Genomic DNA, 24010 nt, shown 5'->3' with positions numbered 1-24010 from the left:
CGTCTATCCATTCAAACACTACGCACTACGGAGTACACGAACCACTGCACGAAGCATCAAATCAATGACATTCACTGCGCTAGATCAAATCATCCGCAACATAATATACAACGGCCCTGATGATGCAAACTCCGTGTCGCCAAACCAACCCTAGCAGTCACATCATTATTACAGGGTATCTATGTCCACTTTTATCGTACAGTCTATAATACATGAGAAGGGAAGTCGCGAGGTCTGGCCTCGTCATCTTAGCGTCCCTCAAGGACCTTGAGAACCAGCTCGTATGTCCCGATGGTGATGGCCGCCGACGGGACCGTCCGCAGAAGGTGCGCCGTCAGTCCGCCGTACAGAGCGATCACGCCCTCCTCCTTTAGAATCAACCGCGCGCACTGCAGAATGCTGGTATACTTCTGACGACCGTCCGCCATCGGAGCCTGCCGAAGCCGAGTACGGATAACCTATATATGTCAGACGCGATCTAGCGAACATACAGCATTGGACTCACCTCATGAGGATACGCAATCAAACAAGCAAACAATTTCGACAAACCCGACGCTCCACTCAAAGCAAGGCCCTGGACAAAGTGGTTCGAGTCCGAGTTGTTATCCAGATCGACCTTCTTCGAGATGACTCCCTTGATCCGCTCGTACATGGCCAGGTGCAGCGTGGTCTCGATGGTGCCCAGGTAGCTAGCCGTCAGACCGCGGTAGAGCCCCTTGGGACCCTCTTGCTGCATGATCTGCTTGACACAGTCCAGACTGTTCTTGTATCGGCGAGCTCCGGCCTTGTCAAGCTGGAGACGGGTCTTCACGACCCAGATGGGGTTGGTGGCAGAGCCGGTGGCGATTCCAGCGCATGCCGCAGACATGGCATGCACAAGAGTGGTATCCTTGTCGCATCCCAAGATCTCCGGCAGGAGGCGTTTGCAGTTGCCATATGTGTAGAACTTGACCGCACTGGCCGGGACCACTCCCGTCAGGCTAGGACCCAGGCCTTTGAACATACCCCTCCATCCTTCAACCCGATGGATGGAGAAAAGGATGCCAAATGTCTCACGGAAATGGTGGATCGAGGACCGGACGAACGACTGACGGATGTGCGGTTGTGCGGGAATTGGACGGCTCGTGGCCTGCGTCTGGTAATAATCGGTTTGCAAGCTAGAAGAAGATATATTAGCATGTGAAGCTGCAGCACAGACGAACCATTGAAGGGCATTACCGGGTGCGGAGAACATCAAGAGGACTCGTGACGACCGCTGTGACCATGCCACCGGACCTATTCACTCTATCAGTATTCAGCTTCTTAAGCGGCGTATCAGTCAACTCACGCGCCGGCGATCAAATGGGACCATGATCCCAGGCTAGACACGCTGGCCTTCTCTTGGATTGCCTCGGTCGGCAGTGTCGGCGGAAGCGGATCTCCAGACACGCCTCCCGACTGGTGAGCAACGGGCTGCATCGTGCCGAGGCTGGTGTAATTGAGAATGTCTTCCTCTCTGCTCAGAGGCACTGGATGGACGGAAGACTCAGAGGCCAAGAAGGGACCGGGATGCAGGAGATTTGCCTGACCTGGCGAGATCAGGAAAGTTTTTTTTTGCAGGAATAAATACGAGCGGCGAATCCCAGGCGGTCTGGCCGCCCGTCAGATCATGTGATCTGAGTCCAGGTCCGCGTTCTGGACCGCGTCTTCATTCCATCCGTGGTCCGCAACGTCCAGCGCCAGAGCTAATTCAGCGCAGCATATCCCTGATTTAACTAGCTTCAGACAATGACCACTATCTGTAATCTCTCATAGCAACTCATATATCGGGAAAGCTGCTTACTCCGGAGTGTCGGGGCGATCTGCCCGGCCTGCCTTAGTCAGGCGGCCCCACCCCGCGGCGGCCCCACGGCTTCCCCATTCAGTCAAGTCAGGGAACCGGCCAACGGATGATACCTCAGGGCAGCCTCAGGGCAGCCTCAGACCAGCCTCAGACCCAGCAATTGTAATGATCTATTGTCAGACAGTATAACGGCAACGTTCGACGGATCTATTCCCGGAAGCTACTGTTAATACCTTGTACCATCAACCCTCATATCGGAAATATATGCATCTTGACCTAGTAATCAGAAACTAGTTCCATTTCGCATATATGTTTTCGCATTCATGAACCAGGAAGCGTAGATCATGAATAGATCAATCTGACCACCCTGAACTGCATGCACCAGTCCCTAGACAGAAGCAGAATCACAGGAACGATCGGTTAAGATCTATCCCAACGCTAAACCCCAATGACCCACGGCCTAAGAATCCAACTCCCTCGCTTCAGAGAACTTTCTCCCATCAGTAGACAAAGGAGTTGAAGGGTCTGAAAAGCTCGATGCGCGGGAGACCCATCGTAAAGCCGGGATAGTCACACATAACGTACGCCAGAATACTTTTAAGATGACTATTCTGCACATCGCATGTTTCTTACATCCAATGTAGCATTTAACATTCAGACGAGAAGCGCGTACTACCCTGACTCGGAATTGTCTGCCCGCTCGAGAAAATCACCCGGAGGCTCTTTCGACCATGAAGTCTGGGATTGCTTGTCGGGGTTTGTCTGGTAAAGATGGCAGGCCCGGTAAATGGAGTCTGCGGGGGCGTAGTCTGCAGAGGGAGAGTCGGGTATTGGTAGATGACTTCACATGGTGTTCAATAGCATTTGGGTAAATTGGTCACTAACTTGACGAAGAATGAGCTGTGTCTTGAGAGGTGAGATTTGAGGAACTGATCTCTTCCTGGGATCCCATGCTCCGCACGTCGGGATGGCCTCTCTGTCAGTAGTAGTTGTACCAGTTGCTGGAGTATTGGGGTTTCTGGGAACAGTGGGAGGTGGTCGGTTTCTGTTTGTCTCTAAGTCACGCTATGAAACCTTTGGGGGGTACATGGAGTGTTGTAGAAACAGAGGTGATTTGGTGCTCGCTTGAAGTTTCTTGGTTTGTTTGCACAAGGACCGGTGAAGCACAGGCTCTGCACCGTTCTGTAACCACACAAATGCAACTGTATTGTGTCGGCCAAAATCACGCAAAATTTGATACTAGACATGCTTATTGGCTAAGCCAAAGTGGAGATAATTGACTGTTGGTTCAGCGACTATTCTTATCTCTGATGTGATGATAAGTGGGTATGGAAGACAAGTGAGATCCATCACAGCTTGAGAAGTGCAAGCGGGGGAGGCTGGAAGCTACACGAGGACTGCCCAGTAACACAAGCCAACAGCCTTGAGACTCTTGCATTGGAAGATCAAGGGAACAGCCGAGAGTTTCCATCAAGTCTTGCTCAAAGCTATGGTTAGTGAAGTTGATCCCGGGGTCCTACCTTAGGCAGATAAAATTTTGACCTGCTGGATAAGAGGGTCACACTGCTGTATCGGATGCGTAGCCTGTCATACTACAGCCCGATGATAATTTGCCCGATATGCCTCGTAGGATATGGCATTGTGATAGATGAGGCTGAAAGTCGTAACCCAAAGAAAGGTGCACAGAGATGGTATGTGACTAGCCATGTACTCCAATGTCTATCGTCTCGTCTCCCCTGATACTGCGCCACCACTCACTCTGCCGTACAAGCTCCCCTTCTTCGCCACCGAGCAGAGTCCAATACTTCTTCAAAAACCACACCTTTGCCTCCCAACTACGGACATCCCACGGCGTACCCGTCGAAGCATATCCCATGGAGAGTTGCCGATCCCTCCTCCCGATGCCTGCACCACCCCAACACACCAATCCGGTAAGCACATCGTGGAAGAATTCATCCTCGTCAATGTATTCCGGATGGGTGATAAGGTTCCTTCGTAATGTTGGGAACGGCAGAATGTCTATGTACGGATGATGTTCGACGGTGATTTGTTCAATGTTTGGCCTCATGTCCGGCTTCAGGGCCTTGAATGCTCCTTGAACTGTGGATATCATGTTTGCTTTGGCCATATCATCTGTTAAGCCCGTGCTGGACCGAAAGAATGGTGAGAGCGCTTCCTCAGCACAGAGCACATCCTCGGTAATCCCAAGATGCGTCCCGAGAGTATACAGCGCGGTTATCGTACAGACTCTATCAATGCGAAGGTTGTTGGCATATGGATCTGCTGCGGGCGCACTTGATCCAAATCTGAATATTCTGACCTCGCCATAGTGAAGTGGGTCTGTGTTTTCTGTCCGTATGTGGAAGTGTGGGCTGGAGCAGCCACAATCGATAGTGGTCGTCCAGTATAGCTCAAGGCTGTCGTTGGGCTTATTAAGAGTGAGAAGGGAAGGGTCAATGTATGAGGTGGAGTCCCACGTATCCATCGTTGATGAGGTTCTATCTGAATGTGGCAGGTATCTTGCAACCGAATCCTCTATGGTTGGCGCCGAAGGACTGTTATCTGACTGTCGGACAAGATGTTGGCATTCCCCCGGCGTCTCCACAGACGAATTAACCAGGGTTAAATCCGAAACATCCTGAGCCAGGAGGCTCTGTGTAATAAGATTAGTTGTGTTAAAGGGGCCTGTGCCCGCAGCTGATACTCTTTCGATAGCAGACGTCTGTACACTAGCTTCTGCAAGCGCTTCAAGGCGACTCATGCGCTCGCGAAGCTTTTCCCCTAGATGAATAATCAGTCCTCATCTTCCTGTTTGCCGACAGGCTGATACTCGAGGAGACCCGCACTTACGGTATTTCCGTTGGGCTCGAATGTTCTGTTGCCGTCTCTTCTCCGGGTCACGGCGGATGGGTTTCCGCTTCTCCTTCCCCACTAGCTCATTGCACTGGGCCCCCCGAGTTTGCGGTGGCATTGTATGTTTCTACTGGCCAATGTACAGCGCAGATTTTGAGCGACCAAGTTAGGAGAAACATCAGGGGTTTGGAATGGTGAGAGTTGCGGCCCATAGCTGTGGCTGATGTTAGCCACATCCTTCCCGAGCGCCACGCTGACTATGCCCAAGTAGGACTAGTATGCTTTCTTTGTGTGAGTGAGACGAAAGCTATGAGAACAATTATCCCCAACAATTGTTATGGTGGGAGGGTTCCGCATCGTCGCAGGAACCTCCTTAGCAGTTTTGCATTCCTACATAATACACCACGGACCGGTACTTGCCATCTACGTAAGCCAGCTCTCGCTAGAAGTTACTCGCTACAGGGCCCTTCACGTCTTGGAAAGATATCAATGGACAAAAATACTACGATCGACCAATCTGTCTGCAACTACTACATTGATGCCATGACTGCCATATCCTTGTTCCTTCGCAATCTGTTATCTCAGGCCTTCGAGTAGGATTCCTTAGCACAAAACCGAAATTGCCGCTTTCTGCGAAGAAGGCCATTACCTCACCGCCAGACTAGGCCTTGCCCTTGGCCCTAGCGAGCATCTCCCCGTAGTTGTAGTGCTCATACACGGACTCGCCCTTTCCGCGTGACAATGGCTGCGGCAGGCTCTTCATGTCAATTTTGTTCTCCTGGAACATCACCACAATATCCGACCCTCCGAACTCGAAGTGCGAGATTTCATCGCCTTTGTTGATGTTGGACCCTGGCTTGAGATCGTCCCTGACTACAACGGAGGAAACCTGTGCCATCCCGATAGGTAGGACAGCAACCGTGCCCAGCTTGTCGTTTTCGATGATGATGATACCCCGTGCTTGCAGGAACTGGTATCCCTCTTTATCGGTCGCTTCAGCTCCCCTGAAAATAGGACCCGAAGCGTAGATGGGGCGCATGGGGCGTTTCGGTACAAGAGAACGAGTGTCTCTCTGATACTCGACATCCAGATAAGCCGCACCCGGGATAACGTCGATTACCTTGATAGTACCTCCCACTGGAGAGTGTTGGCGATGATAGTCGAACGTATTTAGGAAGGAATGCAGCCAGACTCCACCCTTGAAGCTGTCACCGTACTCGGATTTGTATGGTCCTAGGAGATCGCCAATGTGCCAAGGGAGGCCTTTCAGCTCGACCATTGATTCATCTGTGATATCCCAGTAGCCAGAAAAGGTTGAATCCGCGGGGAAGACAGCGATCCGGTCGTCCCCTTCGCCATCAATGGGTCGTGCACCATCCTTGAGGTGGCGAGAGAAAAAATCGTTGAAGTTTCTCCATCTTCCTCCCTCGGTTTTGGATTCGTCGGCCTCAGCTAGGTGGAAGCTCGGAGCGTTCCAGAAGGTAGTGAGCGATGCTTCATTCAGAGACTCTGGCCTGTTCATGTGGTTTCCGACTTCCTGGGCGAATTTCACAATCCATTGGGAGAGCTCCGACAGGTCTCTCCCCACGTTTTCGGGTCGAATCGCGGTTTGGCAATTTCTGAGTGGTATCTGATCCAACACAAAGTAGAAGATACACAGGACATAGTAGATGTCTCTTCCTTTGGCTGACTCAGTGGGTATCCATCCATCAACCAGCCAGGTTGCAAAATTCAAGAATCCCGCGGCAGATGTAAGGCCGTAGCTTTCCATCTCGGGGATTTCGTACTGAAGGGTAGTTTGAATAGCTTGCTCAAGGGCCTCCATTCCGGTAGCGTAGGGAAACAGTTTGTCGAGCAAGCTAACAAGCTCGTTGACTATGGCTGCGTAACGCATATTGAAGGTTGGGCGGCTTGGCGAATTATTGTATGAACGGTGCGCCAAATGGAAGAAGCTTAGCATGGTTGGATTATTCCTGGTGCTCTACCAAGGGAGAGGGGAGCTGGTATTTGTCTCTCGAGAAATTACCCGCTGCTAGGTTCGACCCAATAAATCGAGCATTGAGCATGTGGAGGACAGTCACGGTGACGTGCAGGAAAAATGGGAATATCGAGCAGGCTAGCATTGACTGGCCCTGTTATATGATGGCTTTGGCCTGTGATGCAGTTTTGGGGTATGTGTTTGAAGTCTAGGCCTCAGGCTTGGTGTCAAACGGGGTCTTTGGGATCTAGCCTGGTCCATAGCTAGAACGGACATGGGGTCCGGTCGAGGTATTGGAGTCGAAGACAAAAGTCTTGCAGGATAGAAAAATAGAGATGAAGAAGGTTATATCTGCTATTGGGAAGTACGTCAGAGGCTTGCTCCCACTTTCCGTTGACTGACTCCCCAGAACTCCGAGTTGACTTCACCTTTGCACTGTGGCGTCTCCTTACCCCCAAACCGTAATATCCGACCTCGGTGTCTTTACAGACTCATATTGTATGCTCACTTATATAGCTCACATGATAAAGTTATATTGATGGTGCTACCGTGCCATCAACAGGGTCAGCTCACCAGCACTGACTTTCCGTGGGGGCCTAGGCTTGGAAGAGCTAACTGTTAGCCTGAAAGGATACATGAAATTAGCATGGGATGTATTGTTCGGACGGCTGAACCGAGTATAAGAAGGACATTTGTCCTAGGAATTCGAGGGCTGCATTGGTGGTGGGCGTCAATGGCAAATGTTGACTTGAGAGGAGGAGATCTAGACTAAACTCCGCCATTCCCTCCGCTTCCTCCCAGATCAGCTGATCTTTCTAACTTTGGATGAAATTAGACAACAAACAAGACAGTATTTTCCCTTGAAAGTTTCCTCCTTGCCAAGCAGTGTAAAGACACGAGCCTTGTGAGAAAGTAGCCGCAGCGCATGGCTACTCATTCCACTCGTCTCGACCCAATCTGACGATATCAGCCATCTCAAGAGCCCAATATCTCGATGGCGTTTTCCCCTCGTCGGCCATACGAGCAGCTGCTACCGCTGCTCGACCGATGATTAATTGATCCTGCCCTACATGTTACGATTAACAACCAGAGCCTTCGAAGATCCAAGCATTGACTGGGTCCGCCATACCTATCATGTCCTGAACACCCTGTCCCAACTTGTCCAAATTTCCTGCAATGCTCTCCAAGAATGGTGCCTTGGGCGTATCTCTTCCGAGAATCATACCCGGCCTCAGTATAATCGCATTGTCGAAGTCGAGCTCCTTGATGGCATCCTCCACCCCAACCTTCATCTTTGAATAGGGCGCGTAGCCAGAGAGAAAGCCTCTGGTTCCTGCACTGGAGATAAACACGTACGTCTTGACACCAGCTGCCTTGGCTGCTCGAGCGTTTTCGATGCACAAGTCATGATCAATCTTCCACTGATTCTGGATTCCGCCAGCTGCCGCCCTTGTGGTGCCGACTGCGTTGAAGACTACTGACGGCTTGGGAGAGAGGGACGAGATCATGCCGCCCCATTTGGAGGTGTCACCCTCTTCGAGGGCCTGAAGCTTTGAGGACTGAGTCTTTGGTAGTCTCCTTGAGATAGTCTTGATGGATGGGAATGCATCTGTGGCCAAGAGAGTAGCGAGGATCTGAGAGCCCACTGCTCCAGTACAGCCAAACAACGCTGCTGTCGCCATGACGATCTGTTAATATAGATGGTCCGTTCTTTTGTACCAAAAAGAAAAAATGAATATGAAAGGAATGCTGGCACCAGGAGAGCTGAGATGTGCCGTGAAAAAGTAATAAATGTTGGTAGCAAGCAAAATGCCTGTCCCCATGATGGCTTATGTTATTCATTCTTGGCTGACGTGATCCATGGCAGGGGACATTAATATGGGTACTATGACATGCGTCGGCTTTTGTAGTTGAGAGCTCAGTTTCTTATCTCAAATGAGTGTCTAGGCTGCCTTGTCACGTTGCTTGGGATATTTTGATGAGACTTGAGGACATTCCTGATCAACTATGCAAACACGGCCAATGGGTCATAGCTCTATTGGTTACTGGGGAGCATGATAACACTAATATACGCACTTGGCGCACTTGACGCCTTGTTTGATAGCTTCTAATGATAATATGAATACAAACGTAAAGAATCATATTCTATCGTAGTTTAGAGGGGGCACACGATAGCACGTGATTGGGAGGGGTTGTGAAGTGAAGTCATTCTCATGTGAACACCATCTCTCCTCTTGGGTGATCTCTACCCGCCTCATCATTGCCCGATCCAGTCATCCATTATGGCCAAGTTACGATCTTCACGGCAAAATCCGCTCATCTTCAATCAGTGTCAGAGCGGTCATTGTCCAAGCTTCATTTCTGGCCGACCTTACTCCGAGCAGGCGCGTTCCTGACCAGGGAAAACCACAACGGGGTTCCTGGCATTCAAATGTTGTGGGGTATGGCATCTATTTACAGTTGATAGATGACCGTTGTCTCTAACCATAGGACCAATTTAGTCAAGGAAGCTCACTACGAAGCCTAGACCGACCGTTGGAACGAGATGCGTCATCGACTCGGTTCCCACCCAGATAAGGTTACATTTCGCCTGGCCTCTGATCCTCTCCCACACCAGCAGGCGCCATGCGGGTCCAATTTTCCATGATGTCTACCCATCATAGCAAGAGAATTTGCCCGTGGCGGGTTTATTCACTCGTTCAATCTGGCTACAATCGTCGGGCGGAGCAAATCAGACAATTCCCTTATTGTCTTGTCTCCGCTGTTCTAGACATGAGCTACATGCTTAGCGGGGCACTCTTCATTCAATGGAGCTTCTTGGGGGTCTTTCCAACTCGACCTGAAGGGGAATTCGCCTTTCTTGTCGGTTGGTGACTCGCACAATCGTCGCAGCTTTTATCTCCCTATACCCTGTGGTTTGGGGGGCTGCCTGTAGGTAGAAACAACGCGACTGTTACTATTAATGATACTTATATGCCAACAGGATCACCGCTCATACCTCGATACCTTTGACCTTTGAAAGCCATGTCCGAGGCGTCCGACAACAGGCCCGGTAGCCAGTCGAGTTCGAGTTCCTTGATCAGCTATCACAGTGTTGAGCGACCGAACCCAACTTTATCCGACAATGAAAGAAGTTCCAATTTCACCCTCGACAGCGATTCCTCGCCTAGCAGCCCTCAACGCATACATCGAGTTCACTTCGGAGAAAATCGGAGATTCGAATACGCAAGCAGGAGTACAGATGAGGGGGTTCTCTCTCCTGGCACATCTCACCTGCGACGCCGCCCATCCGCTCAGACGTCACTCGACATTACCGACGCATCTCCTAGAGCTACACAACCTCCGAATCCGCAGAGAATAGAAGACGGGAACGAGAAGAAGGGGCAGTCTGGTGCGAAGTCTGAGAAAAAGTCCAAACGAGAGCGTCTAAGAGCGTTCAGGCATTCAATCAAGGCAAAGGCCTCGAACTTGGCTGCTCGCCTCGGTCGCCCGGATGAAATCAGCGAAGATGACCTTCAGCCCATTGACTATCGGCGCCGCGGTACAGACACTGACCTAAATTATGGGCAAGACGATGGTGATAAATTCAATTGTAGTACCGAAGCACATCGGATCGTCCGTGATTTGGCACATGATCCTTCTGGTCGTCGTCTTAGCACCCGCAGGGAGTCAGCCTTACATCGTGCCGCCGGAGTTCCTTGCAACGATGATGAATCCGAGCGGGAAGAGGAGCCTCGACGTGGTTCTGGATCGGGAGGGGTTCTATCTCAGCTTCTGAAGCTTAGCGGCGGCTGGGATCAATTTCAGAGAGGTGCGCGGGGACTCAATTTGGCAAGTGATATGTTCTATCCATTTGGTGGGAGTACTCCAGGTACGACGACCCCTCGCAAGGAGAAAGTCAGATGGTACAAGAAACAAGGAAATGTTTCCACATCGACCTTGGTCGGAGTTGGTAGTGCCAGCGGTGCAAGTACGCCCATTACCGGCGAGCTCTTGACCGCTGCGTCTAGACGGCGGGACAAGCATCGCAGACATAGCATGAGGCTGGAGGAGGAGATCCAGGTGACCCTACAGATCGCAGAGATTATTGCTCGACAGAGGTATATCATGCAGTTGTGCAAGGCGCTGATGAGGTTTGGGGCCCCCACCCATCGGCTGGAAGAGTACATGCAGGTCACGGCCAGGGTGTTGGATGTCGACAGCCAGTTTCTCTATGTTCCTGGATGCATGATCATGTCTTTTGATGACGCCAGCACTCGGACTACAGAGGTCAAGCTGGTTCGGGTTGTCCAAGGTGTGGATTTGGGACGCCTGGCTGATACCCATAATGTGTACAAGAATGTCATACACGACATGATAGGCATCGAGGAAGCAGGCAACGAGCTGGAGGAGCTGATGACCAAGAAGCCCCGATTCAACAGATGGATCATCGTTTTTGTCTACGGGCTAGCCACCGCCACAGTGGGCCCTTTCGCGTTTGATGCACGGCCGATCGACATGCCCTTGATCTTCTTCAATGGTTGTCTGCTGGGCTGTATGCAGCATGTCATCGCACCACGTTCAGTCCTCTACTCCAACGTGTTCGAAGTGACGGCCGCTGTTTTAACCTCTTTCCTCGCCCGCGCATTTGGAAGCATAAAATCCACAGCCTTTACCAATGGAACAAGCGATTATCTATTCTGCTTCTCAGCCATTGCGCAATCCTCTATCGCCTTAATCCTTCCCGGATACACAGTCCTCTGCAGCAGCCTAGAACTACAGTCGCATCAAATTGTGGCCGGTTCCATCCGCATGGTTTACGCCATCATCTACTCGCTCTTCCTCGGCTACGGCGTCACCGTCGGCACCACCATCTATGGCCTAATCGATACTAACGCAACATCCAACCTATCCTGTCCCGCGGGCGGAGGATTTGGAAACCCCTATGCCCAGCGCTTTCCCTTCGTTGCTGCCTTCTCCCTCTGCCTTCTTGTCGTCAACCAAGGCAAATGGAAGCAGTCCCCGATCATGATAACCATTTCCGTAGCCGGCTACATCACCAACTACTTCGTCAGCTCCCGCCTCGGTTCCAACACCCAAGTCGCCAACACCGTCGGCGCGTTCACCGTCGGAGTCATGGGCAACCTGTACAGTCGTCTCTGGCACGGCCACGCCGCCGCAGCCGTCCTCCCCGCTATTTTCGTCCTCGTCCCATCGGGTCTCGCAGCTACCGGATCTCTGATCACAGGTGTCGATGCCGCAGACGAGATCCGCTCCAACGTTACAAGAAACTCCAGTACTAGTAGCTCCGCGTCTGGCTCATCTACCAACGACGTGTCGAACAACGTGCTCGGCTTCGGAATGATCCAAGTCGCCATCGGCATTACCGTGGGATTATTCGTCGCTGCGTTGGTGGTGTACCCGTTCGGAAAACGACGCAGTGGATTGTTCAGTTTCTAGCCGACCCTTCGCGCTTTCCTTCTATCTTTTCTTAACTGCCTTAATACTCGCATCTACAGCTACAGACTACAGTCTTTTGCATCGCCAGTTCTCTTTGATTTGCCTCCATTGCACAAAACTCGCATCTATGAGCGAACGACCCTTAATACAAAAGAATAAATAGTCATGGGAGAGTGAGAATGTCCTATTTCGGAGCGTCGCATCATCTTCTTTCAAAACATGTCTACATACGTGCCTCTTTACATAAAAAATCTAGAACTATGATCATACTAATAATGGAATGATTAAATTGCAACCGACTGCGTGTCTAGACAAATCAATCGTTTTTCTTTTCTTCTGCGGTCGTCTTTGCGTTTCAAAATTTGGCCTCGGTACTAATTTCTCTTCTGTATCTCCGCCTTTGCCTTATTACTACTATCCTCTTAATATGAAATTACGATAGTCTTGGTCGAAGAGTAGCCTACCCACGGAATCATTGAGAGCAACAGAACAAACATTAGTCATTTATATAGAGTCATCATGACCCGTGGGCCGGCGCGAGTCTTCGTAGCCGTATGCTCGAATCATCACTCTTCATGCGTATATACAAGAATGCAAGCATTACGGCATCATATATGGGGGTAACTTTAACCATCTTTCCAAGCGGTGTACCCGACCATCTCTAATAAATAACGTTCCCGGCCGAGCATTACCTGACGTCCTTCGGTATATAAAAAATTCCGACAGAATTCGTGAAGTCGGGGACGCTCGGCATCGGGCAGACTGTGAAGGTCTGCCAGCGTCAATGTGATTTCCGTATACTCCGCGGGTAGGCGGAATATGCCATTTTTGAGGTCTATTGGCACAGAGGAGTGCGTTGCGAGCCAGCCGCAAAGAGAATCGAAGAGGTGGTTGTGGACGATGAACGACAGTAGAGAGTCGAGCGAGGTCCAGTCGACGTCTATCATGGCTGTCGGAAGCGGCGTCATGGCATTTTGCATACCAATGACAGACGCCAGCGTGTCAAGGAGGATGCTGTCCTTCTCTTCATCTTCTTTACATTCTTTGAAATCCGGGATCAACCCCCAGTGCGGATGCTCAGTCACGATCTGGCGATCGTAGCCCAGCTGAACGCGCCAGAACTGGTTGCAACCCACCTCCAGTAGCATACAGGGTATCAACATGACATATCCCCACCATCGCTGACAAGTGAGCATTGAGGCTGCACCTGCAACTAGCCCGGTGATCCCGCTGACAAGAGAGTGCCACTTGAAGTATTGAAAGCGACGGTGAAGGCGATCGCGAAAGGGCGTGGTGGCGGGGGAGCGCATACATGCACGGTCGTGTCCATGAAATCGCCAAATGAGATACACGGACCAAACAGCGTTGAGGACACCATATGCGGCGGCGAAAGAGTTGCCCACAAAGCCGGACAGAAGATTGCTGATGAAGTAGATGTGGCGATGGGCACCCCAAATAGCCATTATTGTGCCGGTGCCGACCAAGAGAGCACCGATGCCAAGAAATACATCCATGATGACGCGGTCGATGAGTTCGGAGCCCAACTCGCGAAAGCCAACGCCGAGGCGGCGGTCAATCAGCCGGACCGCGGCATGGTCTACCGAGGTTGGTGTGGGTGGATCGAGATACTGCAGTCGAAGGGCCTTAAGGTACTGTCGTTCGGTTTGTAGGATGCGGACATTTCTCCAGCTGAGTATGCCATCCCAAAGTGCAGCGACGCTGATGAGGAGGGCTAATGGGCCTCCGATGGCCATGAAGATGACCGCGTACAACGGTACGGGTACGTCGTTCCACACATTTGCTGCAAAGTCGCCTGCGTTGGCGAATTCAAGGAAGCCCACACTGGCCAACAAGCTATTTCGGTACCAGGCCGGATTTGTGACAACAAACTTCCGTCTGTGGCGGACGAGGGTGACCGACGACGGGGGTAAATCGCCCGTCTCATGCTCCTCATGATGAAAGGTCTTGTCGGAGACCAGGGGCGATAAGGTATCCTGCGAGGGGGGCATGGGGGCAGGAGACCAGAGGAGGCAAGCTCCTCTCACGGGCGTGGGACCGGCAGGATGGATGAGGGGGGCGAGAAGACGGCGGGGAGAAGGGAAGAAGGGGAGAAAGCAAAGAGGTGGAGAGAAGGGGGAGAAGGGGGTGAAAAAAAGGGAAGGAGAAGAAGGAGAGGGGGAGAAGAGGAGAGAAGACAGACGGGCGGGACGACAGAATGAAATGCAGCGCACATCCACTCCCTCTCCACCTCACTTTCTGTCCCGGTCGGCGCGCATTTCAGGCCAGTTCGAGGCCAACCTCACGGAAGCCACGGCCTGATCCACCCTGATTGGCTACTCGGCTAAGGGGAGGGTCCGCACTTGGCGTGCCTTATAGGGCTGAGCCAAGTCGGCTGGCTCCCCGTTCCCACGGGTTGGGCTGGCGATTTGTTTTGTTGCAAATGAATTATGGCGTTGTTGATAGATGGTAGAAATCTTTACGTGTCAGACAGCTCAGAATTACACCGGGAAACTGGAAAGGGGGATTGGCAAGGAGGGGCAGCGGCATGGCATGGAAGGCATCCGTCTTTCCTAATCGGGTTGGTATGTCCGACTCCCTACGCAAACACACATGAATACATCCAACATTATTACTAGGATCTAACGAATGAAAGTGCAAAGAAAAGCATATCTAAGGCAGCAAAATGGCCCCTTCTGATAGGCCACCTCCTCCGCCCTGCAGGATCTGCTGACCATCTACCCGCGACGGTTCGAATCGAAAACACAAAGGGATTGGCAATATACAATGAGCGAATGGGCTTTCTTCAAGCCCCCTTGGCTCCCTTCACAGGGCCCGTCTTGGAGCCATCCATATTACTGTTGAGCGCCTTGATCAGCCGAACGCCTGCGTCCGCTGTTTCTTGCGGCGCCCAGGACCAGAACCGTCCTCCACGGCCCAATCCATCGTGCCCCGGATGCAGAAAGTCTTCCTTGCCACCGGGGACATCGGTCGACGATGAGAAAACGTTCACGCGGTCCTGGAACCGCACCCGCGGTTTAGCTCGAGGGGACACCCGGCCTGAGGTGGCCTCCAAGAAGCGCTTCCGCATTGCGTATCGCTTCGACTCCTCGCGGCGGAGCGAGATGAAACTAATCCTCTGAAGTCCGCTTCGCACAATGAAGCGAACCCCAACATAGGCCCATTCGGCAAGTAGAAGAGTCAGGAGTAGGGATGACGCGTGGACCTCCTCCAGTCCATCGTGATACAGGTACACGATGGCGGCCGTCGACAATGTACCAAGCCAGCTGAGCACCTCTAGGCCCATGAGTGATGGGCCGATCGAGTCAGCACGGATGGGAGCAGGTCGTTGACACTCCAGGCTGAGCTTGAAAAAATCTCCACGCAGCTCCAGCCAATTGTTAATCAGAAATCCCAACGAGACTAAGGGCCATGCAACGCCAAACAGGGCCAGCGATCCGAACTGGACGCACATCTCCAGGATATCATCATGGACATTGTACTCGTCCGCATCGAGTTCGTCACGCACACGCGAGAGGAACGCGGCTTCTTCCGGAGCATCGACGAGCAGTTGGTCAGTCCTTTGCGAATAACGACGGGGGTGACGTGACGAGTCCCGGCCTTCCCGCCAGTCACGCCACTTATGCATCAGGGTTTGTTTGACATAAGGAAGCACAATTTCTTCGCCGAAATTCAGAACCTGGGCGGTCGCAGACAGATAAATCACTTCCTGCTGAAGTCGGGACGTATCGATATGGATCTCTCGAGCCAGGTTGGCCGAAAGGAGACCACGGTCCCGAAGCGCGTCTAGATAGGGCCCGATTCTGCCTCCGAACGGGACGTAGGCAAATGCGGTCAGCAATGTAGGCAAGAAGGCCGTAATAAAATGCATGACGAATGTCTTCGCGGTCTGAGCCAGATCGTATTGATCCTGCGTTCGGTAGTTCTCATAGTCGGTCAACCGCTTCGCAAAGTCCGTCAATAGATTGGTGATGGAAGGTAGCGAGAGTGAAAACAGAACGGTAGGCAAGAACTCCAGATAACCCTTCATTGGACCATTGTACACTTCCGACACCAGGATCTCCAAGGCAAATGCCGCAATGATCAAGGTCCCAAGGGCCACACTGGCGACGGTCGCAAAGGGGATCAGCAAGAGCTGGCGAAGGAATTGTCTATGAGCCGAAAACACGCGGATGATTTCCCCGGTGTGCGGGTTGTGGATTTCCTTGTCCCAAACCCACTCCGGTCGGTTCACCTTCAGAAAGCCGACATCTCTGACGTTCCACCGCAGGCTCAGGTCCAGCTCGCGGGTCTTCCAGTATTCGACAAACACGATGCCCCAAATGCAAGTCACCACAGCACACGTAACTGAATAGGGGCCTAGATAGAACCAAGAAAAGATGCCCCAGGCGGCGGGAAAGATCAAGAAGCAGGAGTAGCAGTGGATGAAGGCGAAGTAGAAGGCAACCTGAACTTGTCAGTATGTGGCTTACGATGCCGACCGGGGCTCTAGGTAGGTTTACCTTTTCACCAAACAGTGCGCGAATGGCGTCGAGATCCTCAGTCGTTAAAAAAATAGTGCGACTCCATTTCCGCAGAAGCTCCGCATTGGCAGCGCGATCCTGTAGAGGAATAGCTGCTGTGATATTCTTCCACTGACCCACCTTCGGGGTAATCCCAGCACCTCCCAGCGACTTTTGCCAGGTCACCGCATGATAAACCGATCGTAGGGCCTCCGCAGGAGTATCGGCCTCGGCCTCAGCGTAGTCGCCGCCTTCAGGGAACTCGTGGATAATGCCGTGAAGCCAGTCCTTGACACTGGATATTGTTAGCATACCCGACCGTGCGCCATCCGTCATCACCAGTCAACTGTACCGAGATTTATGTACCAAGTTCCCCAGCAGGTCGGAGGGAACCCGAATGCACACAAGTAGGGAGGGACCATAGCCGTGGCGGACTTGAACCTGGAGATGCGCTTCTTGGAGGTCTTGGATCAAAGTACGGAATTCTTGGATCGCCTGCGAAAGCTCTGTCGGCGAAACGGGGTGTGAGAAAGGCCATCAACTGTGTCCGGATTGGGACGACTCCTTACCGACATCTTCGAAAGAATAATGGATGACCCAATCGACGCCGAAGTTATCCAGTTCGGCCTGGTCGAGGGCTTCGTGACCAGCAAAGAGACCCATCCCGATCGACTGATGAAAAGAGGGACGGGATGGTTGGAAGGACGGATGGGAAGAAAAAGCAAGAGATACCAGATCAGATGTGGTGGATGAATAACGAGCGGGATAGCCTCATCTCCGCGGGGACTCACGGATGCATCCGAGCTCGGTGGGATGGATGGGGGGAGCTGAAGGGAGGGAAAAGAAAAGGGAAAGGGAAAGAGGATGGCGGCGTGCAAGGGATGAATGATGCTCGCGCTCCGATGGATGGCGATGGACTATCGTCCTTACGGAGTAGCGCGGGTCTTCCTGATCGGAACCTCGATTAATAATGGCCGGTCTTTTTACGCCATACGAATAATTAGTACTCCGGGGTGCTGCGTGCTGCGTACTGCGTACGTTACGGCCAAAACCCTGGCATTCTGATGGCCAGCTCGACAAGTCGACACTTGGCGACTGGCCAGATTACCTTTGATTTACCCGAGGACCGTGCCAAGCTCGCCTCAGCCCTACAGGGCAACACGACCATTGGTTCGCTGGTGTCACGGGCGCTGGATGGGCTGGCCCTAGCCGTAATGCTAAGTATGGCTGGAAGTTATTTTTACCGTTCCGTTTGCAATCTGCCATGGTAAGCCCTCCGTACTCCAGCTTACATTGAACGGTCTCCCCGCGTCCAGCAACCGAAGCAGAGGTACTTAATTTCATACGGGACCCTCTAACGCAGTTGCATATTAAGCTGACTCCATTACTCTGATCGACTGATGAAACCGATCGACTCCAAAGATCAACCGCATTCTTCGGTAAAGTACGACGCACGCCGTACATGAAAATACTGCTGCCTGACCCAGATAATCCTTGCTTCTTGCGTCATCCCGGGTATGATGGGCTTCCGACTGCCCGTCCTTTTATAGCAACATCCCATCCGAAAGCGGTATAGCTTCAGCGGGTCACTAGCGGGGCGCTTCACCACCAACCAATGGTGATTCCATCTTCCCCCCAATAATGAAGCAATCCCTGCAGGCATCCATTTTTGGTCGGCGGTGGATGGCGTATCAGGACCGCATCAATTGATTCCCCCATGTAACTTACCACTCTGGTACCTTACCTCTCGGGATCCAGGCCAGGCACCGGCTATTGGCAGGCAGACTTCAAATGGTTGGACTCCCTCCCCTTGTCGACGTCTTCAGCCTGGACCTGAAGAAACGGTCGATATCCATCTTCTGACTTTTTCAAGCCGCAGAGCTGACTGACTCTCGTGGTCTGGCTGGGTCGACCCGGGCCACCAGAGTACATAAAATCCAATCTCCGTGCCGGCCCAGTGCGCCCACTCCACTTTAGCTTCACCCCAGCATCACTCCCTAGTTCCTACCTTTATTACGACGATACGGACAAACTCTTCTTTCAAGTTCCCTTCATCTCGTCCCACCCCGCCAGTCGAATTATAAATATACCTTGAACCCTGATCATCTACTCGCTAGTCGCCCTCACTAGACGGATCTCCAATCACTAGCGTTGATCTTCTTTGTCTGACCTCTACCCCAACAACAACCCCCTGCCCATGGAATTAACACTCGCTTCAGTTGTGGATCTCATGGCTCGTCGATTCTTTCCTGGGCATAGTGCCGCTTTAGGCCTGAGCTTATTCCTCTTCCTGTTTATGTTTCTCCCGACGCTCGTGGTGTTGTTGGCCGTCGTGGTGTTCTTCCTCTTCTATTATCCGAGACTGCAGAAGGGGTCGCATGATCATTGATTATTATTCTTTGCTTGGTTTTATGAAGGTGGTATGTATATCCCGGAGTTGGGTTTATTTTGTGACTATGAGACTAATAATGAGGCAGTATAATATATGGAATACGGAGTTTATGATGATATGATACCATCGGGTTTGGTTGATTGATTGTTGTTTATATATCGGTAGTATATAGCTGCTATGGTATGTACCGTGTCGGAGTGCTTTTGCTTGCGGAAGTGGCCAGAATGTAGTTTAATGCAGTTTCAATGACACATCATGCAAGTCCACGGCAACACACCTGGTCCAAGTTGTGGTCTGCTTGTAAAGAGTAATGGGTAGACATCCTATTTTAATGATCTCTGGATGGCCTTATCTGTAGTTGTGTCGCTCAGATTAGCCCTGTCACGTACCAGGTAACTTCTTCTATCCTACTTCGGTGAAATGAGTATACATGTACACTCCCATGAATAGTATTTTCGGTGACACCCAGATCATAATCTGACCAGTTTAAATGTCCGGACTGCACTAGTGAGTTTTATTTTCATTTTTCATTTTTTTTTTGGTATGGGAAATGATGCTTTTTATATATTGAGAGCGAAACAAAAAGAAAGTAAGATGGTATGTTATTATAACTTGAGTACAATATATACAACATCGTATTTACAATAATCTACTTTTATTTGTACGGCCAAGAGACCATCTAATCACCTTGGGTATTTGCTTCAGACATCAAGCGCTGAGACTCGGCGGCATGCTGGACGTGGAAATCGAAGCTGAGTTCCCCGACTAAGCTTTTCACATTACTACGAAGCAGACAAATATTAGTAACGTTCCCATTCCGACACAGAAAGGATACATACCACAGAAGATCATCCAGGGTAAAACCAACCACCGACCTCAAGACTTCGAGACAAACGAACGCCGAGAAAGCCGGGTCCTGTACATGGCGAATACTCAACAGTTTCTCATCGATACGCTGCAATTCCCTGGCGAGAGGAAATGTGTCCCCCGTTGATAGATATGGCGGTAAAGGCTGCGAATTCAACACCGAAGCAGACAGATGGCAGAGGAGGGAGGTGATCTTGTGGGACTTGAAACCGGAGGATTGAAGAGCAATCGACGCGAGACGTGAGACCCATTTGTCATCCTCATTGTCGTGTTGGTCCTGGGAGCTGGAGTCGCTGGTGGATAACGCGTCCAGGTTCTGGGTGGTATGTGCCATGAGGGCCATGCTCGTTAGCATGCGCTGGATTTGGGAGATGATTTGGTCGTAGGTGGGTTTGGGGAATTTGCCGCCGATAGGAGGCTCAAAAGTGCTGAAATGGCTGTGCATGCGGAGGCTGTTGAGCATGAGCATCTCTTCTTTAAAGACTTTGTGGCGTGAGCGTTCAAGGGTGTAGGATGCGGAGCGGACATCTTCGGTTTCGCCGAGTTCGCCGGTGAGCCAGAGCTCGATAGTTGTGTGCATGCAGCTGTAGAATTTGGCCAGCACGTAGAGGCCTTGTCCGATGGACTTTCGGAGGGTCGATTTGGCGGTGATTGGATAGGGGAACACCACCCAGAAGAAGGAGATGGCGCAGCCGGCGGCTACGGCAGCGAGTTTGTAGGGTCCGAAGAGATAGATAGGGTAGTAGGGTTGACCATTGGATGTGGCGACCTCGACGCCTAATTTGCGGACCTGTATCGGTTAGTGATGGGCACGATTGCACAGGAGGGGTGTTGGCTTCACCTGTAATTCGTATCCAACAATGACATTGAGAGTCACGATGGCAATGACAGATGCTCCAAAGTATTGTGGGACTTTCACATAAAAGTAGTACTGCAGGAGAGTGTTAGCCGGAACCATCGCCGCGACGCTGGCATCCTTACCTCGAAGACATTGGCGAGATAGAGGAATACAATAACACCCGGAGTCTTCTCATCCACGATATACCAGACAATCAGGCTCAGAACTAACGAGACGGCGGTTGCGACGATGCGCGCGACAAAGCCAAACATTGTCTGTCCACTCGTGGGGTTCATTCCGATCACAATGACGATCATGGCCCAGATGCATCTTTGGTGGATGAAGAATTCCTGGGTTTGACGGAGATATGCCAGAATACCGACGCTAAATGCAGCTGCAGCGACGCGAAAGCCAAACAGGCTTTGCTCGGAACGGATAAAATGTGACAAGTATCGAAGCACCAAGCTGCCTTTCTCGAACCAGTTCGCAGGGGGAAGATGTTCGGGGTCCGGGAAGTTGTTTGCTTCAGTTTGTGCAAAGGCCGGAGAAGGATCGACATGTGAGGATTGTCTGCTTTCCGGCGCTGTCTTGGAGTTCTCCGAGGAATCAAGAGAAAGCCATCTTCGGATGCTGTTGAGTTTTGGGAGAATCAATCGGCTTCGTTCCATGGTACCATCCTCAATCTTGTTATCTGCAAATTGAATCAGATCGAGCGTCGCCATCAGCAGGGTATCCTGCAAGTGACCCATGTACAGAATTAAGAAAAATTCCTGTTTGACATCGGGGTCAGTGGTAACCGCTCTCATGTCATCTTGACATGTAGCATCATTTAACTTCTCTGAGGAAAATGCCTCAAGAGATGCTAGACTTTTCGTGAGATCCTTGCGACGTGAGAAGTATTGCCTCATAGCCTTCTCAAACCGCAGCGCAAAATCCGGCTGTAGCGGAGCGAGTATCTCGCCTGCTGCCTCTTCGTCGCGGTTCCCTAGACACTGTTCCTCCATCTGCTTTCTCTTGACAAGCTCAAAGGCTAGTAGGACATATTGTAATCCAATGGTCACCAATCGGGAGGCGTCCACGAGGCGGCCGTGAAGCGTTTCGACAACCTTCTGAATCTCGGAATTCTTCACCGATCCTTCCTCACCGTCATCTCGTGGTTCAAGACTACCATGGCGCGTCCCTTCGTTCTTGATAATCATATCCAACACTTCAGGCAGCATTGCCATTCCAGAAAGCGGCAACAAGATGCTTCGTAGCAGACTGCCAACTTTATTCAGGTCGCCTGCTGACAGTTTGCCCCAAGCAATTTCGTCAGTCGAGTAAATCAAGTCTGATTGTAGCTTTCCGTGCAGTGTGTTCAACTTGGTTATCGAAGCCGTCAAAGCTTTCTGTTTCGATTCTAGATCCGAGCTGGGGTTGTTCTCCATATCCCGCATACTCAGAGCCGTGCGGGTTCTATTCAGAAGCCCTTGGCTATTAGTCCAGACCTCCGACGTGCCTTTCACAAAGGCGACCTGGGATTGAAGCACGGTGTCAATTTGCGCGATATAGGCCTTGATATCGTCGAAGACATGCCCTCGGCTAGTGATGGGGAGTATTAGGAGAGAAACCCCGGTGGCAATTGCGAACCCCAGCATAAACCCCTTCAGCAATCTGGAAATGAACGACAGACCCTCCGATAGGGTGGTAAACATACCCCCGCGGGTGATGGTGACGCAGGAGAAGATGGAGAAGGCGACCATAGGATCCTGCAGCTCCATCGGACGCCAAGCACGGATCGTATTAGCGATCCTATTTATATTCAGCCAGGGTGTTAGAAGCAGGTGACGTAGCATAAGTACATACCAGATCATGAAGATCAGCCATATGGCGGATACAGCACAGGCATCGCTACTGAAACCGTTTCGGACGGTCTCGCTGGCGCCCGCCGGGGTGTTGTGCTCTCTCGCCCGTACCGCACAAAAGACTGCTAAACAGCAGAGAGACGCCGATACACATGTTGATAGGAGGTCAAAAAACATGATCCGCATGAACTTGGCTCGGGGGGTGAGTGCCTGTGACAGCACCGATATCAGGGCTGACAGGTAACCGATCGTCGTGGTAATGTCTGCTATAGCGCTACTCTGATAACTGTGGCATATCAGAGATGTTAATAGAGGTCATGGTAAGAAGTTATGGCCTACATCGCGATCACGATCGTGGGTGGCAAAGCACCTTTTAACATGATAAGGAAGCTTCGAGTGTCCAGTTCGAGGCGTTGTCTCCATGTCAAGGGGTTCAGCACGCTGTGAGACATGATTTAGTATCCAGGCTGTCTACTAGCGCTCGGTTATTTGCCTACCTCAACAACCTAGCCGCTTTACTTCCACCAGGACCCCTTGAAGAAGCCATGGTGTCACTGCTGTGTCCGTACAGCTGGAGGTTACAGTGAGGCAGGGTATCTCGTGGACTCCCATATGGGCAGAATAAAAGGGTAATTTGAATTAGTCTAGATTAGGGTGAAGAGATTTTCGTCTATCTGGCCCCCTATGCCCGAAAGATCCTCGATCGAGCCGGACTGAAGATGGCGCATCCGGGTCGGGTTGCCGTGCCTGGATCTCGTGACGCGTGCCGAGCGAAATGCCGATAGAAGGTTCTGCTAGTAACTCAATGATGCGTCCATACCCATTGTCCAATAGAGAGCTCGACGGCCATATGTTATGTTTACGACGCTTCGAACTTATATGTTAGAGAGTTACCCGCCGATAGTCATTGTGGGAATTCGCAGCGTTGGTCGCACTGAGACGTTCACTGTAAAGATGGAGTGCATGTTGAGGACCCGATTATCAGTGCCCAGGACAGAGTAAACCCCACAAGTAGACAACATCGTTTCCTAAGCTATCGGAATACAGCACGGGCAAGATAAGAACCCTACCTTTGTCCCTTGGATCTGCATAATATTACATAGTACGTCGGACGGTCGGAGGCCCAAGTCAATAATGGATGCATGAAAGTCGGAAAATAATGGGATTGGGACTGGGGCGGCTGAAACCTTTGCCGTGCCCCCCCGCTCGTGAGTCACGTGCTTCTCGGCACACTTGCTACAACTGTCTACTTTCCCCAGGGATCATGCAGAGGGAGAGAGCAATGATGATATTCCTCATTATTATTCGTATCTTTGTCGTTGTTGAGTCGATACTTCTAGCCCGTTTATTTTGGAAGAAAAGCTCGGTCTTGACTGAGCAGTCCTCCAGCGTGCTATCATGACGAAGGGACACATCATCTTCTGTCTTGGTACACCAAGACATCACCTGCATATGCA

General features: G+C 51.4%; 7 protein-coding genes across 7 annotated transcripts; 1 reads left to right on the top strand and 6 right to left on the bottom strand.

Annotated features, from left to right (window-relative positions):
* Positions 1-47: 47 nt before the first annotated feature.
* Positions 48-1755, bottom strand: BO80DRAFT_428620 (putative mitochondrial carrier protein (Rim2)). Its single transcript, XM_025720295.1, has 4 exons — positions 1328-1755; positions 1219-1275; positions 506-1157; positions 48-458 (listed from the first exon to the last, which is right to left on the bottom strand). Exons 1-4 carry the CDS (start codon positions 1456-1458, stop codon positions 249-251), a joined length of 1050 nt encoding a protein of 349 aa, XP_025571274.1. The 5' UTR covers positions 1459-1755; the 3' UTR covers positions 48-248.
* A 1766-nt stretch (positions 1756-3521) lies between these two features.
* Positions 3522-6635, bottom strand: BO80DRAFT_458539 (uncharacterized protein; the record flags this gene model as incomplete). Its single annotated transcript, XM_025722285.1, has 3 exons — positions 3522-4603; positions 4673-4802; positions 5394-6635. The coding sequence occupies 3 exons, from the start codon at positions 6633-6635 to the stop codon at positions 3522-3524; spliced, it is 2454 nt and encodes an 817-aa protein (XP_025571273.1).
* A 691-nt stretch (positions 6636-7326) lies between these two features.
* BO80DRAFT_415666 (NAD(P)-binding protein) lies at positions 7327-8438 on the bottom strand. Its single transcript, XM_025718147.1, has 2 exons — positions 7783-8438; positions 7327-7719 (listed from the first exon to the last, which is right to left on the bottom strand). Exons 1-2 carry the CDS (start codon positions 8333-8335, stop codon positions 7583-7585), a joined length of 690 nt encoding a protein of 229 aa, XP_025571272.1. The 5' UTR covers positions 8336-8438; the 3' UTR covers positions 7327-7582.
* Positions 8439-8935: 497 nt separating this feature from the next.
* BO80DRAFT_496620 (threonine/serine exporter family protein) lies at positions 8936-12307 on the top strand (the record flags this gene model as incomplete). Its single annotated transcript, XM_025724033.1, has 2 exons — positions 8936-8958; positions 9710-12307. 2 exons carry the CDS (start codon positions 8936-8938, stop codon positions 12090-12092), a joined length of 2406 nt encoding a protein of 801 aa, XP_025571271.1. The 3' UTR covers positions 12093-12307.
* A 62-nt stretch (positions 12308-12369) lies between these two features.
* On the bottom strand, positions 12370-14539 carry BO80DRAFT_428616 (uncharacterized protein). The gene has a single exon (XM_025720294.1). It carries the CDS (start codon positions 14099-14101, stop codon positions 12719-12721), a length of 1383 nt encoding a protein of 460 aa, XP_025571270.1. The 5' UTR covers positions 14102-14539; the 3' UTR covers positions 12370-12718.
* Positions 14540-14895: 356 nt separating this feature from the next.
* On the bottom strand, positions 14896-17275 carry BO80DRAFT_483386 (anoctamin family protein; the record flags this gene model as incomplete). Its single annotated transcript, XM_025723433.1, has 4 exons — positions 14896-16557; positions 16613-16907; positions 16965-17118; positions 17182-17275. The coding sequence occupies 4 exons, from the start codon at positions 17273-17275 to the stop codon at positions 14896-14898; spliced, it is 2205 nt and encodes a 734-aa protein (XP_025571269.1).
* Positions 17276-19646: 2371 nt separating this feature from the next.
* Positions 19647-23232, bottom strand: BO80DRAFT_496617 (uncharacterized protein). The gene is made up of 7 exons (XM_025724032.1): positions 23051-23232; positions 22893-22994; positions 22555-22839; positions 20853-22500; positions 20713-20802; positions 19844-20661; positions 19647-19786 (listed from the first exon to the last, which is right to left on the bottom strand). The coding sequence occupies exons 1-7, from the start codon at positions 23098-23100 to the stop codon at positions 19684-19686; spliced, it is 3096 nt and encodes a 1031-aa protein (XP_025571268.1). The 5' UTR covers positions 23101-23232; the 3' UTR covers positions 19647-19683.
* Positions 23233-24010: the final 778 nt, after the last annotated feature.

This window comes from Aspergillus ibericus, assembly GCF_003184845.1.
Source record: "Aspergillus ibericus CBS 121593 unplaced genomic scaffold BO80scaffold_50, whole genome shotgun sequence".
NCBI classification, from domain to species: Eukaryota; Fungi; Ascomycota; class Eurotiomycetes; order Eurotiales; family Aspergillaceae; genus Aspergillus; species Aspergillus ibericus.
Note: the sequence above shows the minus strand (reverse complement) of the source record. Positions and strands in the feature narration are given on the sequence as shown.

Excerpts from the sequence above, each read along its gene's own strand:
- BO80DRAFT_428620 (XM_025720295.1), bottom strand. The coding sequence starts at position 1,458 with ATGCAGCCCGTTGCTCACCAGTCGGGAGGCGTGTCTGGAGATCCGCTT. Across the intron at positions 1,276-1,327 it reads TCCCATTTGATCGCCGGCGC|GTCCGGTGGCATGGTCACAG; the intron begins GTGAGTTGACTG and ends TAGAGTGAATAG. Across the intron at positions 459-505 it reads TGATTGCGTATCCTCATGAG|GTTATCCGTACTCGGCTTCG; the intron begins GTGAGTCCAATG and ends TGACATATATAG.
- BO80DRAFT_415666 (XM_025718147.1), bottom strand. The coding sequence starts at position 8,335 with ATGGCGACAGCAGCGTTGTTTGGCTGTACTGGAGCAGTGGGCTCTCAG. Across the intron at positions 7,720-7,782 it reads GGGTGTTCAGGACATGATAG|GGCAGGATCAATTAATCATC; the intron begins GTATGGCGGACC and ends CGTAACATGTAG.
- BO80DRAFT_428616 (XM_025720294.1), bottom strand. The coding sequence starts at position 14,101 with ATGCCCCCCTCGCAGGATACCTTATCGCCCCTGGTCTCCGACAAGACC.
- BO80DRAFT_496617 (XM_025724032.1), bottom strand. The coding sequence starts at position 23,100 with ATGGCTTCTTCAAGGGGTCCTGGTGGAAGTAAAGCGGCTAGGTTGTTG. Across the intron at positions 20,662-20,712 it reads TTGTTGGATACGAATTACAG|GTCCGCAAATTAGGCGTCGA; the intron begins GTGAAGCCAACA and ends TAACCGATACAG. Across the intron at positions 19,787-19,843 it reads ACCCTGGATGATCTTCTGTG|TAATGTGAAAAGCTTAGTCG; the intron begins GTATGTATCCTT and ends TCTGCTTCGTAG.